The 14,863-nt window shown below is 43.3% G+C and overlaps 1 protein-coding gene across 1 annotated transcript in view; it reads left to right on the forward strand.

Annotated features, from left to right (window-relative positions):
• LOC122938219 (kinesin-like protein KIF20A) overlaps nucleotides 1-14,060 on the forward strand; it is a 117,222-nt gene extending 103,162 nt beyond the window's left edge. The window contains exons 18-19 of the mRNA XM_044293591.1: nucleotides 13,558-13,668; nucleotides 13,756-14,060. Coding sequence (XP_044149526.1) covers nucleotides 13,558-13,668; nucleotides 13,756-14,007 — 363 coding nt within the window. The 3' untranslated portion in view covers nucleotides 14,008-14,060. The remainder of the gene's footprint in view (nucleotides 1-13,557; nucleotides 13,669-13,755) is intronic.
• The last annotated feature ends 803 nt before the right edge of the window (nucleotides 14,061-14,863 follow it).

The raw sequence follows: 14,863 nt of genomic DNA on the forward strand, positions 1-14,863 counted from the left end.
GTGGAGGAGGTACAACGTACCCATTCGGTACAAGAGGAGATGTTTGGGGGCCTGAGGGTTAAGAAGACCCGTGTGTTTCCCATCAATGAAAACATTAGGGATATGATCCTTGATGAGTGGACAGACCCAGAAAAACGACTGGGAGTCCCGGCAACGTTCAAAAATAGGTTACTATTTGATCCGGAGGAATCTAAAATTTTTAATGAAATTCCCAAGATTAATGTGCAGGTGGCCATTCGAGGATGCCTCCCAACTCAAAGATTCGATGGACCGTAAGGCGGACAGTCTCCTCAGGAAATCCTGGGAGGCGTCCATGTTTAACGTTAAAACCAATATTGCGGCTACTTCAGTCGCCCGGTCCATGTATCTTTGGTTGGGAGAATTGGAAACTCATATTAAAGACAGAGCGTCTAGGGAGCAGATTCTGGAGTCTCTTCCCCTTTTAAAATCGGCCACGGCTTTCCTGGCGGATGCCTCTGCCGAATCAGTTCGGTTTTCCGCCAGAGATGCAGCACTCTCCAATGCAGCTAGGAGAGCCCTCTGGATGAAGTGTTGGTCGGGGGATAAGACATCTAAGCTAAAGCTATGCTCCATCCCCTTTTCCGGAGAATACGTGTTTGGCCCGGTGCTAGATAAGATCCTAGAGAAGGCCGCGGATAAGAAGAAAGGGTTTCCGGAAGATCGCCCTTCCAAACGCCGGTATCCTTTTCGCCCCCCCTCGGGTCAAGAAAAGAGCTACAGGGGAAAAGGGAAATCGGGGCGTTGGAGTTACCCAAAAGGAGGAAGAGGAAGAGGTCAGTCCTTCTCCCAGCAAAAACCTTCAGATAAGCAATGACGGCCGAGTGGGGGGAAGACTCTCAAGATTCCTGGGGTCATGGGAATCCATCTCCCAGAACCCCTGGATTTCCAAGGTAGTCGGTACAGGCTATCAGATAGAGTGGTCTTCAAGACCCCCAAACAAATTTTCTGACACGGTTCCAAATGAACCTTTGGCAAGGAGTCCAGAAACTTCTTCAGATGAACGTAATCTCTCTGGTCCCACCTCTAGAAAGAGGCAAGGGTTTTTATTCAACTTTATTTTTAATCAGGAAAAAAGAAGGTACCTTTCGGACGATCATAAACCTGAAACCTCTAAACAAATTCATCCGTTATCAGAAATTCAGGATGGAGACCCTAACATCTACAATCCCTCTGTTAAGCAAAGACGTCTTCATGTGCACTATAGACCTGCGAGACGCTTATTACCATATTCCCATTCACGCCAGCTCCCAGTGTTTTCTCCGGTTTGCAATCCGGGATATATCAGGAAACGTCCATCACTACCAGTTCAGAGCCCTTCCCTTCGGGATTTCGTCTGCCCCAAGAATATTTACCAAAGTGGTGGTAGAGATGGTTGCCTTCGCCCGAAGACAGGGACTCATGATAATCCCCTATTTGGACGATTTCCTTCTGGTCAGCGAAAGTCGCAGACAAATCAATTCAAATCTGAAGGTCTTTCTCTCCATCCTAGACGACCTGGGGTGGATCGTAAACGAGGAAAAGTCCGTCCTCACCCCCTCAAGGGAGGTTCGTTTCTTAGGGATGATCCTGGACTCCCGAAAGCAAGCAGTGTTCCTACCTCAGGACAAAATATCAATTCTCCGACAAAAGGTCAGGTCCTTTCAAAAGAGAAGATCTTGCTCTATCAGAGAGGCGATGAGCATGCTGGGTCTGCTGACATCTTGTATTCCGGCAGTCCCCTGGTGTCAAATACACTTCAGACCCCTTCAGTCCTGGATACTGAGTGTCTGGAACAGGTGCCAATCCTCTCTAGATCGCCAAGTAAGTCCTCCATCTCGGATTCTGCAGTCCCTGAATTGGTGGAAAAACCACGAGAACCTATCTCGGGGAAATCCCTGGCAGAAGACTCCCCAGTTGCAGGTAATAACAGACGCAAGTCTGTCCGGCTGGGGCGCAAAGGTCGGGGACCGTATATTTCAGGGCACTTGGCCAGATTCGATCAGATCCCAATCATCGAATTTCAGGGAGCTGAGAGCAGTCTGGGAAGCATTGAGGGCGGCAGAGGAAATGTTGTGTCAACATCATATAAAGGTACTATCGGACAACACTACAGCCATTGCCTACCTCTCCCATCAAGGGGGAACCCGGTCCGTAACCCTTCAGGCACTGGCAACAAAGATCTTTGCTTGGGCAGAACAGAAGGTGGCCTCTGTGTCGGCAGTTCACCTGAAGGGGATACTAAATCAAGAAGCAGATTTTCTCAGCCGCCACAGGATCGATCACACAGAGTGGTCTCTAAGTCCAGAAGTCTTCAGGTTAGTGGTAAGGAAATGGGGGTTGCCAGACGTAGATCTGTTCGCCACCAGGGCCAACTCAAAAGGGGAAACATTCTGTTCCCTAAACCCCAGGGACAGGCCTCATACATTAGACGCCTTCGCCGTCCGTTGGCATTGGAACCTATGCTATGCCTTCCCTCCACTTCCTCTAATCCCGAAGGTGGTGCAGAAAGTTCTCCAGGACAAGGTCACGGTGATTGTGATCGCTCCCCTGTGGCCAAAGAGAAGTTGGTTCTCATCTCTCCAGAGACTTTCTCTACAGGATCCATGGCCCCTTCCGGTACGGGAGGACCTACTCCAGCAGGGCCCAGTTCTACACCCAAACCCGCAGTTTCTGAAATTAGCAGCTTGGATCCTGAGTTTCAAACCCTGAAACTTCAGGGACTATCAAACGAAGTTATTGCTACTCTGAAAGCTTCCAGGAAGAAGGTAACGTCAGCGATTTACCTTAAGATCTGGAGACGTTTTTGTTCTTGGAGTGGGGATGAATCGCCACATTTACATAAACCTAACATCCAAAGAATACTGGACTTCCTACAGCGAGGTCTAGATCTGGGACTTAGGCCCTCTACCTTGAAGGTCCAGATCTCAGCCCTGGCTTGTTTTTTTGACCAAGATATAGCCGGTCATCGTTGGATCAAAAGATTCATCAAGGCAGCGACGAGGCTCCGCCCAACGATCACCGCTCGTGTCCCTTCCTGGGATCTGAACATCGTTCTTACAGGCCTTACCTTACCGCCCTTTGAACCCATGTCTGACTGTCCTATAAAGTTATGGTCCTTGAAAACGGCCTTCTTAATTGCGATAACTTCGGCCTGCAGAGTAGGAGAATTGCAAGCCCTATCGATCAGGGAACCCTACCTCCGTATTCTAGATGATAGATTAATTCTCCGTCTGGATCCGGGGTTTCTCCCCAAAGTGGTATCAAATTTTCATCGGAGCCAGGAAGTTACCCTACCTTCCTTTTGTCAACACCCTGCTAATGACAAAGAAGCCACATTTCACTCTCTGGATGTTAGACGGGCAGTCTTAAACTATATCTCTGTGACGAAAAAGTTTAGGAAGTCGGACAGCCTACTAGTTCTCTTCGGAGGAAGACTTAAGGGCCAGAAAGCCTCCCGGTCATCTATAGCCAGATGGCTCAAAGAAACTATTAGTCTTTGTTATCAACTACAAAATCTTACATGTCCAGTCCACATTAGGGCCCATTCCACCCGGGCCATGTCCTCCTCTCAGGCTGAGAGAGCTGGGGCTTCTCTGGAGGAAATCTGTTGTGCTGCCACTTGGTCCAGCATTCATACTTTTATAAAGCACTATCGCCTGGATCTTTCCAGATCATCTGATCTGTCCTTTGGGCGGAAAGTCCTCCAGGCTGTAGCCCCCCCTTAACTGATATATTTTTTATATCTCCTTGTATGCCGTCGTGATGATGCTATGGAAAAACCGGAATTAGACTTACCGGTAATTCTATTTCCATGAGATCATCACGACGGCACGTTATTCCCTCCCTTGATTCAATTATTTGACCTACCCAGGTCTCTAGAAGGTATGGAGTAATACCTTTTTTCTTGTTTTTTACTGTTCTCCACCACCGGGTTGCTCTGTGTGATTTTGGAAACACTGGTGTTGGTGGTGGGAGGAGGGTATTTAACCTTTCTCTGTTCCTGCCCCTACAGAGGTCAGGGGTCAATCTCCTTGTATGCCGTCGTGATGATCTCATGGAAATAGAATTACCGGTAAGTCTAATTCCGGTTTTTTTACAGTACAAATTAATTTATGAAGTTATTACCTGAAGTCTTGCAAGACTTTGTGAAGTAGTCATTTCGGCTCATCCTGCTCCGTACAGTATTGAAACGAAGTTTTATGCAAATCTACTTTGGATGTTTGTTCTCAAGTCGAAACGGCTCGTCCCTAATCGCTGCATCCGAAGACCCATAACTTTTTTATTCTCTATGGAGCTGTGTGAGGGCTTGACTTTTGCAGGACAACTTTTCAATGGTATAATAATTTTGGGGCAAATAATTCTTTGATTGCTTAAAGTTCCCTTTCACACGAGCGAGAATTCTGCGCGGGTTCCATGTGTAACGTGAACGCATTGCACCTGTACACCCGTTAATTTCAATGGGGTTGTATAGATGACAGTTTTTCACGCAACGCAGGCCTCATAGAAGTGAACGGGGCTGCGTGAAAATCACATTGCATCCGCAAGCAAGTGCGGATGCAATGTAATTTTCACGGATGGTTGCTAAGGAGATGATGGATAGGGATGAGGTCCATTCACTTTATTTTCCATTATAACATAGTTGTAATGGACAGTAATAGCATTCTTTAATACAGAATGCTAAGTAAAATGTCCCTTGAGGGTTAAAATAAGATTACTCACCTCTTCCACTTGATCGCGCAGCCGTTATGGTAGTCTTTCCTCTTTGAGGACCTGCGCTGACGTCATTGTGCTCACCACGTGAGGAGCGCAATTATCTCATCGCAGGTCCTGCAAGAAGAAAGAAAGAAAAAACTGATTGCTGGCGATGAGGTGAGTAATTTTTTTTATTTATTTTTTAACCCTCAAAGGACATTTTACTTGGCATTCTGTATTAAACAATGCTATTATTTTCCATTATAACCATGTTATAATAAAAAATATCTAGAGAACACCGAACCCAAACCTGAACTTCAGTGAATAAGTCCGGGTCTGGGTACCACATTCAGTTTATCACTCGTGTGCAAAACGCATTAAAACACTTTGCAATCGCGCAGAAAAAAAACTGAACAAATTGAGTGCCTACTTGCGCGGGTTTGCTGCAGTGCACCCTGAACTCATTTGGCCCTCGCCTGTGTGAAAGAGGCCTAAGGATTTATTTTTTATTTTTTATAATTTTTTGTGGCAACTAAGCAAAAATGAGCAATTCTGGCTTAGTTTTTTACATTGTAAGGAAACATTGACATTAGTGTGGGTCTTTACGGATGCAGTGATACAAACGTGAGATTTCATTTTTGCATTTTTTTTCAACTTTGTTTTTTAAACCACTTGATAGTCCCAAAAGTTAACTATAACAGATCTTTTGATCACTTCTAGAATACAATGCACTATTCCTGAAGTGCATTGCATTTTAATGTCGGTTCTATACGAATATTGACCAGCAAGTTGCACCTTGTGTTTTTTTTTTTTTGGGACAAGGGTTCTATTTACACTCCTTGTGACCCATTAGGCTGGTATGCATTCTTGACTGTCGGTTATGTAACACTAGGGGCTTCTGCAAGTATGCTCCTGAAGAAGTTTGTGGAACCTGGGTCAGGCGGGTTGATGAATCAATGAAACTGCCTGTGATGAGCCATTCTTTTGTCTTATTCTGGAGTATAATAAATCTTTTGACTTGTATTCCTGGACTGCCGGTACTTCACTATTGGCAATCCTTCTGTTTTTGAGTCTTAGTACTATAAGAGAATTTGCATTGTGAAGTCGTGAATTCCACTGTCCAAAATGCAGGCATGATCTATATTAAACTTTTTACCCACCAGTTTGCCTGAGAGCAGCATGCATCCATATTCTTATTTGTTTAGGAGCAGGTCCCTCAGATAAAACTTGGAACCTATCTTCAGAATGGGCCCACCAAAGTGAAGAGGGAACAGCGGTGAACACGTGGGCAACTCTCCATTTATCGCTATGGGACTGCTAGAAATAGGTGATCCAGAGGAGTTGGTCATGCATTAACATCTGCTCTCACTTCACTTTGGGGGACCCACTCTGAAGACAGATATGGGACCTGCTCCTATCTGACATGGCATATTCTAGCAATAATCCTTCTGTTTCTGCAATTGGAATACCTGGCAAGTTCCATCATAGGAGTCTGGATGGGAATCCCTGGTTCAATACACTCTAACACCTGTTGTCCACCTCTGAATAATTAGGTTAACGTTTTTTAGATCGGACCTCTCATTGGCCATAAGTTTTCCTGTTTTCGAAGGGGATAATCTAGTCCTGGGTTAGTCTCTGAGCTTTTAATAAGGAGGGCAATTACCAGGTTTTATTTCTTGCTAGGTGCGTTTAAAATATCACATACTGGATTCTTCAGCAGGTCTGTTTTCTCCAGTGGGATTTAGCTTAAAACTCATTCCATCAGAGTTCTGGCTATTTCATGGGCGAAGAGGGCAATTCTAGCAAAATATATACAAATTTTTTTCTGTTCTGTATCAGATATACAGGTCACTTGGAAACTGGGTTCTGATGCTTAGAGAGGGAAAAAAACTGAGCTGGCAGAAGACATGTATACAGTTGTGTGTTGTGCCTTTTCATAGGTAAATGCATTGATATCCAATTATTCTAGTCAAGATGAATGTTTAAGAGCCATGAATGCTTTTAAGAGCCATGCTCTACTATAGTTACAATTTTGTATGTCTTGAGTAGGCCGAAGTAAGGTCGCACAAAGGTTTCTACTCTTCAGTGTTCTTATTAATGTACCAGTCTGTGGCCTCTCCTTGTCTACTTATACATTTATGACAGGAGATAAAGATAAGCTCTATGCAGCTGTTGATGATTACCTATACAATTAGGTATTAAAGAAGCAAAATATATAATCATGTATTCATTTAATGAGCCTTAGTCCTTAGCATAAGACAATCAGTAGGAGAGAGAGACTCTATTTTTTACTTTATATCAGGGCTTGACAAATCCCAGGTCGCCATGGCGACCAGGAATTTAGTCCTGGCGCTTGGGTATTTGTCAGCCCGTTTTCAAAGGTGCCCGGGCGATGGGTGCGGAGCGCCGTTCTGTCGGGAGGCAGCACCGTTTGAAACAGCTCCTCAGTCTGAGTCAGTGAGTCACAGCACACAATAGCAGAGCCGCTGGGCAGCAGGGAGGGGAGGGACTTGGGAGGAGTGTAATCTGATCCTAGAGTGGAAGCTGCTTCTGCCAGCCCCTCCCCGCCCACCAACCAATCAGAGCTGAGGCAAGGCAAGCACTAGCAGCTCTGAGTCACTGACACAAGTACAGGGAGTCTAAGAAAGAATCAAATGAGTCACAGGTTAAAAGAATCTAAAGATCCAACTTAGTTATTGACTCATTCGGTTCTTTGGGTTAAAAGAACCTTGAGTCAGACTCTAGAACAGTTTACACTGAGGCTGTGGCTGATGCTTTTGTTGCAGCAGTGATAAGATTAAGGGACAGGAGCAGAGAGATAAGAGGACAGGACAGAGTTTAGATTAGTTTGAATTAACCCTTTAGGATCAAATTAGCTTCTCAAGGAGATATATATATGTTAAAGGCATCCCTTCTTCTCTCATTCAGTAGCTATATAACTAAGGGTACTTTCACACTTGCGGTAGAACGGATCCGGCAGGCTGTTTCACCCTGTCGGATCCGTCCTTCCGCTGTTTCGCCGGACCACCGCTCCGTCCCCATTGACTATAATAGGGAGACGGAGCTCCGGCGCAGCACGGCAGTGCATGGCGAAAGGCCGCCGGACTAAAAGTACTGCATGTCCAACTTTTTAGTCCGACCGCCTCTCGCCGTGAACTGCTGTGCTGCGCCGGAGCTCAATAGGGGACAGAGCGGCGGTATATGTAACATGGTATACAGCATTATTGGAGGGGGGGGGGGGAAGCACTATGGGGGCTTTGACGCGCCTCCGCCTGGCTCCTAACTTTTTTAGCTGGCTCCTAGATTCCAAGGAAATTTGACAAGCCCTGCTTTATATTATGTTATGAAGACAACATGTATCCAGTATATTATATATATTTCTTATTAGGGGGATATTTGTCTATAAAGATATGTATTTTGGAACAATTAATCACATCTTTGGTATGACAGGAGGTACTGATATCTCTGAGAAAACAAGGCCATTCATATCCTTATGGTCCATAAATCAACAGTGTGATAAACATTCAGAGAGACTCCTAGAGGTCTGTCTCTAATTGCTACCAGTGTCATAATCCCTATAGCTTTGAATTAACGCTTCTAAGGTCAAATGTATAAAATACGTTTTATTCAGACTTTCATAAGTTAACCTTTTATACTATGATGCAAATGGCTTACACAGCAGTGCCATCTAAGTATGAGTAGGTGACATTACAACAGTAGCAAAAGTGCATTCTGGGTGCACAATTTTTATCAATGGTCACGCCCATCCGACAATGATTGGAGAGTTCCAAACTAGGAAGATGTGTCTAACTGATAAGTTTGTGGTCATAAACCACACAAAGAAGAGACACAAAAGAGGAGAAAGACGACAAAGTGGAGCTCTCTAGAAGGGTCTATCAAGATGAAAGCCATGGTGAGATACGCTATGATGGACCACCCAGCTTTCCTAGGAGCAGAATTAAGATTTGTGGTCTCAGGATATTGTGAAACTTCATATACACACATAGATTATAGATAGATGGATTATGGGTGGATGGATGGATTATAGGTGGATGGATGGATTATAGGTGGGTGGATGGATGATGGATGGATTATAGATATATAGATCAAAAGTTTGGACACACCTTCTCATTCAAAGAGTTTTCTTTATTTTCATGACTATGAAAATTGTAGATTCACACTGAAGGCATCAAAACTATGAATTAACTCATGTGGAATTATATACATAACAAAAAAGTGTGAAACAGAAAATGTCATATTCTAGGTTCTTCAAAGTAGCCACCTTTTTGCTTTTGATTACTGCTTTGCACACTCTTGGCATTCTCTTGATGAGCTTCAAGAGGTAGTCACCTAAAATGGTTTTCACTTCACAGGTGTGCCCTGTCAGGTTTAATAAGTGGGATTTCTTGCCTTATAAATGGGGTTGGGACCATCAATTGCATTGTGGAGAAGTCAGGTGGATACACAGCTGATAGTCCTACTGAATAGACTGTTAGCTGCTTTTTTCTTGCCATAATACAAATTCTAAGTAAAGAAAAAAGAGTGGCCATCATTACTTTAAGAAATGAAGGTCAGTCAGTCCGAAAAATTGGGAAAACTTTGAAAGTGTCCCCAAGTGCAGTCACAAAAACCATCAAGCGCTACAAAGAAACTGGCTCGCATGCGGACCGCCCCAGGAAAGGAAGACCAAGAGTCACCTCTGCTTCGGAGGATAAGTTCATCCAAGTCACCAGCCTCAGAAATCGCAGGTTAACAGCAGCTCAGATTAGAGACCAGGTCAATGCCACACAGAGTTCTAGCAGCAGACACATCTCTAGAACAACTGTTAAGAGGAGACTGTGTGAATCAGGCCTTCATGGTAGAATATCTGCTAGGAAACCACTTCTAAGGACAGGCAACAAGCAGAAGAGACTTGTTTGGGCTAAAGAACACAAGGAATGGACATTAGACCAGTGGAAATCTGTGCTTTGGTCTGATGAGTCCAAATTTGAGATCTTTGGTTCCAACCACCGTGTCTTTGTGCGACGCAGAAAAGGTGAACGGATGGACTCTACATGCCTGGCTCCCACCGTGAAGCATGGAGGAGGAGGTGTGATGGTGTGGGGGTGCTTTGCTGGTGACACTGTTGGGGATTTATTCAAAATTGAAGGCATACTGAACCAGCATGGCTACCACAGCATCTTGCAGCGGCATGCTATTCCATCCGGTTTGCGTTTAGTTGGACCATCATTTATTTTTCAACAGGACAATGACCCCAAACACACCTCCAGGCTGTGTAAGGGCTATTTGACCATGAAGGAGAGTGATGGGGTGCTGCGCCAGATGACCTGGCCTCCACAGTCACCGGACCTGAACCCAATCGAGATGGTTTGGGGTGAGCTGGACTGCAGAGTGAGGGCAAAAGGGCCAACAAGTGCTAAGCATCTCTGGGAACTCCTTCAAGACTGTTGAAAAACCATTTCAGGTGACTACCTCTTGAAGCTCATCAAGAGAATGCCAAGAGTGTGCAAAGCAGTAATCAAAGCAAAAGGTGGCTACTTTGAAGAACCTAGAATATGACATATTTTCAGTTGTTTCACACTTTTTTGTTATGTATATAATTCCACATGTGTTAATTCATAGTTTTAATGCCTTCAGTGTGAATCTACAATTTCCCTAGTCATGAAAATAAAGAAAACTCTTTGAATGAGAAGGTGTGTCCAAACTTTTGGTCTGTACTGTGTGTGGATATAGAGAGAGAGATAGATAGATAGATAGATAGATAGATACAATTTTCCCTTCTTTGCCAAGCTAAGTTATGGATTTCCACAGGAAAGACTTGTTTCAAGTCCTTCCTATTTAAGATATGGTCTAGCAAAGATCCTAGATCCCTGTTATTTGTCTTAAGTCTTGCCAAAGTCATATGTGTGAAAACAGTCCAGGATGAGGGCGGAAGGATACAGTTATCTCTTCTAAGTTATATCTTTGAATGGATTTGCCCATCTTGAAGTCATGTGCTGTGTAGATGGTTAGAAGGGGGCGGAATGTATTTAGCATTCCATATTGATGTCTAGTATTAGACATGTCCATCTTGATATCATGAGATTTTATTTGAACAGAAGTAATATATAACTTATGTTCCTACTTTGCTATCCTAACCTAATAATAGCTTGGCTATAATGTGACAAGTTATTTCCACTTACATGTATTGCATAAGCTTGTAATGCTTTATATAAATGATATAGATATATTCATTTGCATGTATCATTGTGTTTACTTATATATGTTTATAACCTTGTAACCAATAAACCTGTGAATTATTGTATAATGCAGAACTACATGTTTATCTTTAACGTCATCTCACGCCAAAAATAACTTATTTATCTGACGAAATAGTCGGACTCAGATGTGAATTGATACAATTAGGTTGTCTACAATTCACCAGGTCATGATTTTAGGAAGTTATAACAAATTTTAATTTTTTATGTTTAATTATTTTTATGACCAAAATTAATAATTCTTGATTGAATTATTACCCCCCGACAGTGTAGGGCTGCAGTAAACTATTTTTACGATTAATCAAGTACTCCAATAAGAAAAAATGAATTAATACTGTTTTCCTTTATAAAAACTCTTCAGTCCCCCAATCCTACCAGCTCTTCCCCCCCACCCCAGTCCCATCAGCTCACCTTCCAATGCCACCAGCTCACCCCACTGCCATCAGTTCTCCAACACCCTCCTAGCCATCAGTGTCCATCTGCAGTGTCAGTGAACTAAAATGTCCTGACGATGTGCAAGTCTGTCACTAGCTGGGATCCCGCAAAGGACCCCCAAGACTTCCGGCAAGGCAGGATGCGGGAAACAGGCTATGGACCACGGAAACTTTAATACAAAATTACAGAAGCAAATATAACAAGTGCCAAAGAGTACTGTACAAACAGCGGGAGAACCCACTGTGCTACTTATGGTTGACACCCTAAAGGGGCGTGACTAAGCAGCTACCTGGACTTCACTAGGGCCCCTGGTGGTGGCGATAGACTTTGCTGTTAGGGTAGCTGCCAGGTGCCACTCCATAGCCGGGCCCGTACCGTAGCAACTGGAGGACCAGGAGATACTTACAAGGTACCAACAGTACATACAGTAACCAGGCTTGAAGGGAATCCAGGCTAGGACAGGAATAAGCAAATTACTGGCATAACAGAATATAGGAATAGACAGGACAGAGCCAGAAGCAGTTATCTGCGCCACAAGCAATGGTAGCTAGACAGCCCCAGGCAGAGCTGCACACAGGTGGCAGTTCCCCCTCCAGGAAAGCCAGGGACCCACTTATGCAGGCGGAAAATAGACATGAACAGAAGCAGAGTAAACTGCCACAAACAGTCATAACAGAAACTGATAACTGACACAGTTAAGCACTGTTAGGTCCTCAGATGCAGGTACGCTCGGATAGGCGATAGACAGAACATGGCATACCAACAGGACAGAAACAACAAGGCAGAACCATGCCAAGGTATGGCAGGCAAGGTCCCCAAGGGTCAGCAGCATGGGGCAAGGCAAATCAGACCGACAGACATCAAAACTGAACCAATGAAGACTGACCCAGAGGGAACACGGGAATAAATACGAGCTCCGTGAGTGCAGCTGAGAAGCCATGCCCACAGAACCAAGCAGGGAAGATTAAACCCATCAGAAGTACTCAGGGGAGCTAACCCTTACAGGAAAGGGAACAAACTACAGCATGGAAAGCTGCAGTACAGGCGTTGCCCATGGCAACCAAACACAAGGTCAGGATACAGAAACAGGACTACAGATGCAGTCAAAGGGGTACACACTTACACGGGCAAGTTCACATGTGAAGCCACAGCCTGCACTGAGACGCAGCCAGTACGCCAGGGGACGTGCAGCCAGCCTACATAACACACGTCACTGAACCCCACCGTTATGTCTGCATCCAAAGCAGCGTTGTGCGAGCAGGCGGTTGCTATGGAGCGTGAGTAATAGCAAGCTCTTTACTCACACTCTGTGGTCACATGGCACAAACAATTTTTTTTGTGTTAATCGATTTAATTTGAGTAATCGTTTCAGCCCTATTTGGGTGATTACTCTGAATCCTCCAGTCAACATGATTACTTTTTTTATTTTGCTGTAGAAACATGTCTCCATCAAAAGATCAGACCACTTACTCAAACTTATGCCTTGACAGTTGTCCAGTTTTGTAGGAATTCTTCCTCTCCTTTTTCATGGTTTTCCTGGAACTTACCTCAGGAGGATGATCTTACAAGTAGTGCTCCCTCCCTAGGGTTTAACGCCTCCACTGTCCTCTCTGGTGCTGCCATGGGTGAAGAGGGAAAAAAGATAATTACACTTATTGTTAATCTGATTTTCCAGAACCCATGACAACGCCTCTTTAGGGTACTTTTACAAGTACTATTTTAGGTGGATCAGAAGGGCAGAGCAAGTATATACTTTTTTTTTTTTTTATTATTCCTTGGTTTAGTTTCAAAAATGGCACCAAAATTGCTTATGTGTTTTTGTTCAACTAGTTCAACTAGTCATACCTGATTTTTCAAACTTTGATTTTCAAACTTTAGGTTTTGAAAATAACACTTGCCAAACAGATGATGCAACAAGAGATGATGTAAATTAAGTGTAACCTCTTTGTAGTTATTCCACTTAATAGCATTGTCAAACGACTGCAATTCTTTCAATATATGTTTAGGGTTTGGATAATGAACCAGAGCAATTTAAGAACTGCAGTTTATGCCCACCTGTATTCTGTGGATGGGCAGCATATAACAATATAAATGTGTAGAATTGTGTTCAATATATTAAGTGCACATCAACTTTCTAAAAAGCGGTAACAGATCTCACTTTCTGCTTTAACAGATCATAATTGGTCTGAAGGTGCAGATACAAAACATTAGAGATGAAGCTGATCTGAATGGAAGAAGGCTAACTGAAGAAAATGAAATGTTGAAGCAGCATTTGAAAGTTAAGGTAAGCCTGCATGTATTGCTCTTTGAGCTAGTCGTTCATTTTCCTAACTATGATCAAAGATTATAAATCAGTACTTGCTTTTTACAGGAGCAGGAAATTCGAGGACTCCAGAGCCTGGCAGAGAGAGCTATTCATCTAGAGGCTTCTGTAGCAGAACTTAAGGGACAGCTTGATGACAGTGGGAAACTTATGGATGTTGGTGAACCAAAACCCAAAAGAGGCTTATTCTCCAGCATTAAAAATACCATGAGTGGTACTCCAAAACAGTCTAAAAGTGTAGAGAAAAGTGGGGAAACTACAGGCTTGGCTCGGAAAAAACCTCTGCTGGCTCGTAAATGAGACTTTGATTTTATCAATTGATAACTATGAATTTTTATCAAACTATTTGTATAAATGAGCTATTTATTGTATGTAACTAATAAACACTACAACTCAAAATTTTTCATTTTTGTTAATTCCCCCTTGTAGCCTTTAAAATTACATAGGAAATGTGCAAGAGTGATTCTATAGACTGCTGCCTCAGACAAAAGGAATAATGAGAATTTTAGAAGAAACCTTAGAGCTCACTTCACAAACTACAGAAACTAGAAGATACAAGAGGGTGAAATCCTTGAGCAGCAACCAGAATGTTTAGTAAGACGGGGAGCTTTATCAAACTGCTGTAAAGGAAAACTGGCTTATTTGCCCATAGCAACCAATCAGATTTCACCATTCATTTTCTAGAGTAGCTTTTAAAAAATTAAAGGTGTAATCTGACTGGTTGCTATGGGCAACTAAGCCAGTTTACTTCGGGGAGATTTATCAAAACTTGTGTAAAGCAAAACATGATTTCAGACTGTTTGGGATGCACTGGTCAAATATAAAAAAAAAAATATAGAAATGCAGCACTTGTGAATTGTTGATTAGTACAGTAACCCCCTAGTATAGTATGTGTCCCCTGTAGTTGCATCTTAGGCTGACACACTGTCAGCCTGATCCTCCTGAAGTGGCAGGGAGCTGTAACGATCAGCTTCCTTTAGAAAGATGCTAAACACAGCACTCGCAGTGTCTAAATTGAGCAGAATATGGCCATGAATGTTAAAAAAAAAAAATTTCCCCCCCCTGTATGGCCGTGTATATATTGGCCATGTATGGCAAGTGGGGACATATGTATGTCCCCTGTATGTGATGCCCCAGGTATATGCGTGTGTGTGTA

Source organism: Bufo gargarizans, chromosome 5 (assembly GCF_014858855.1).
Source record: "Bufo gargarizans isolate SCDJY-AF-19 chromosome 5, ASM1485885v1, whole genome shotgun sequence".
Taxonomy (NCBI): domain Eukaryota; kingdom Metazoa; phylum Chordata; class Amphibia; order Anura; family Bufonidae; genus Bufo; species Bufo gargarizans.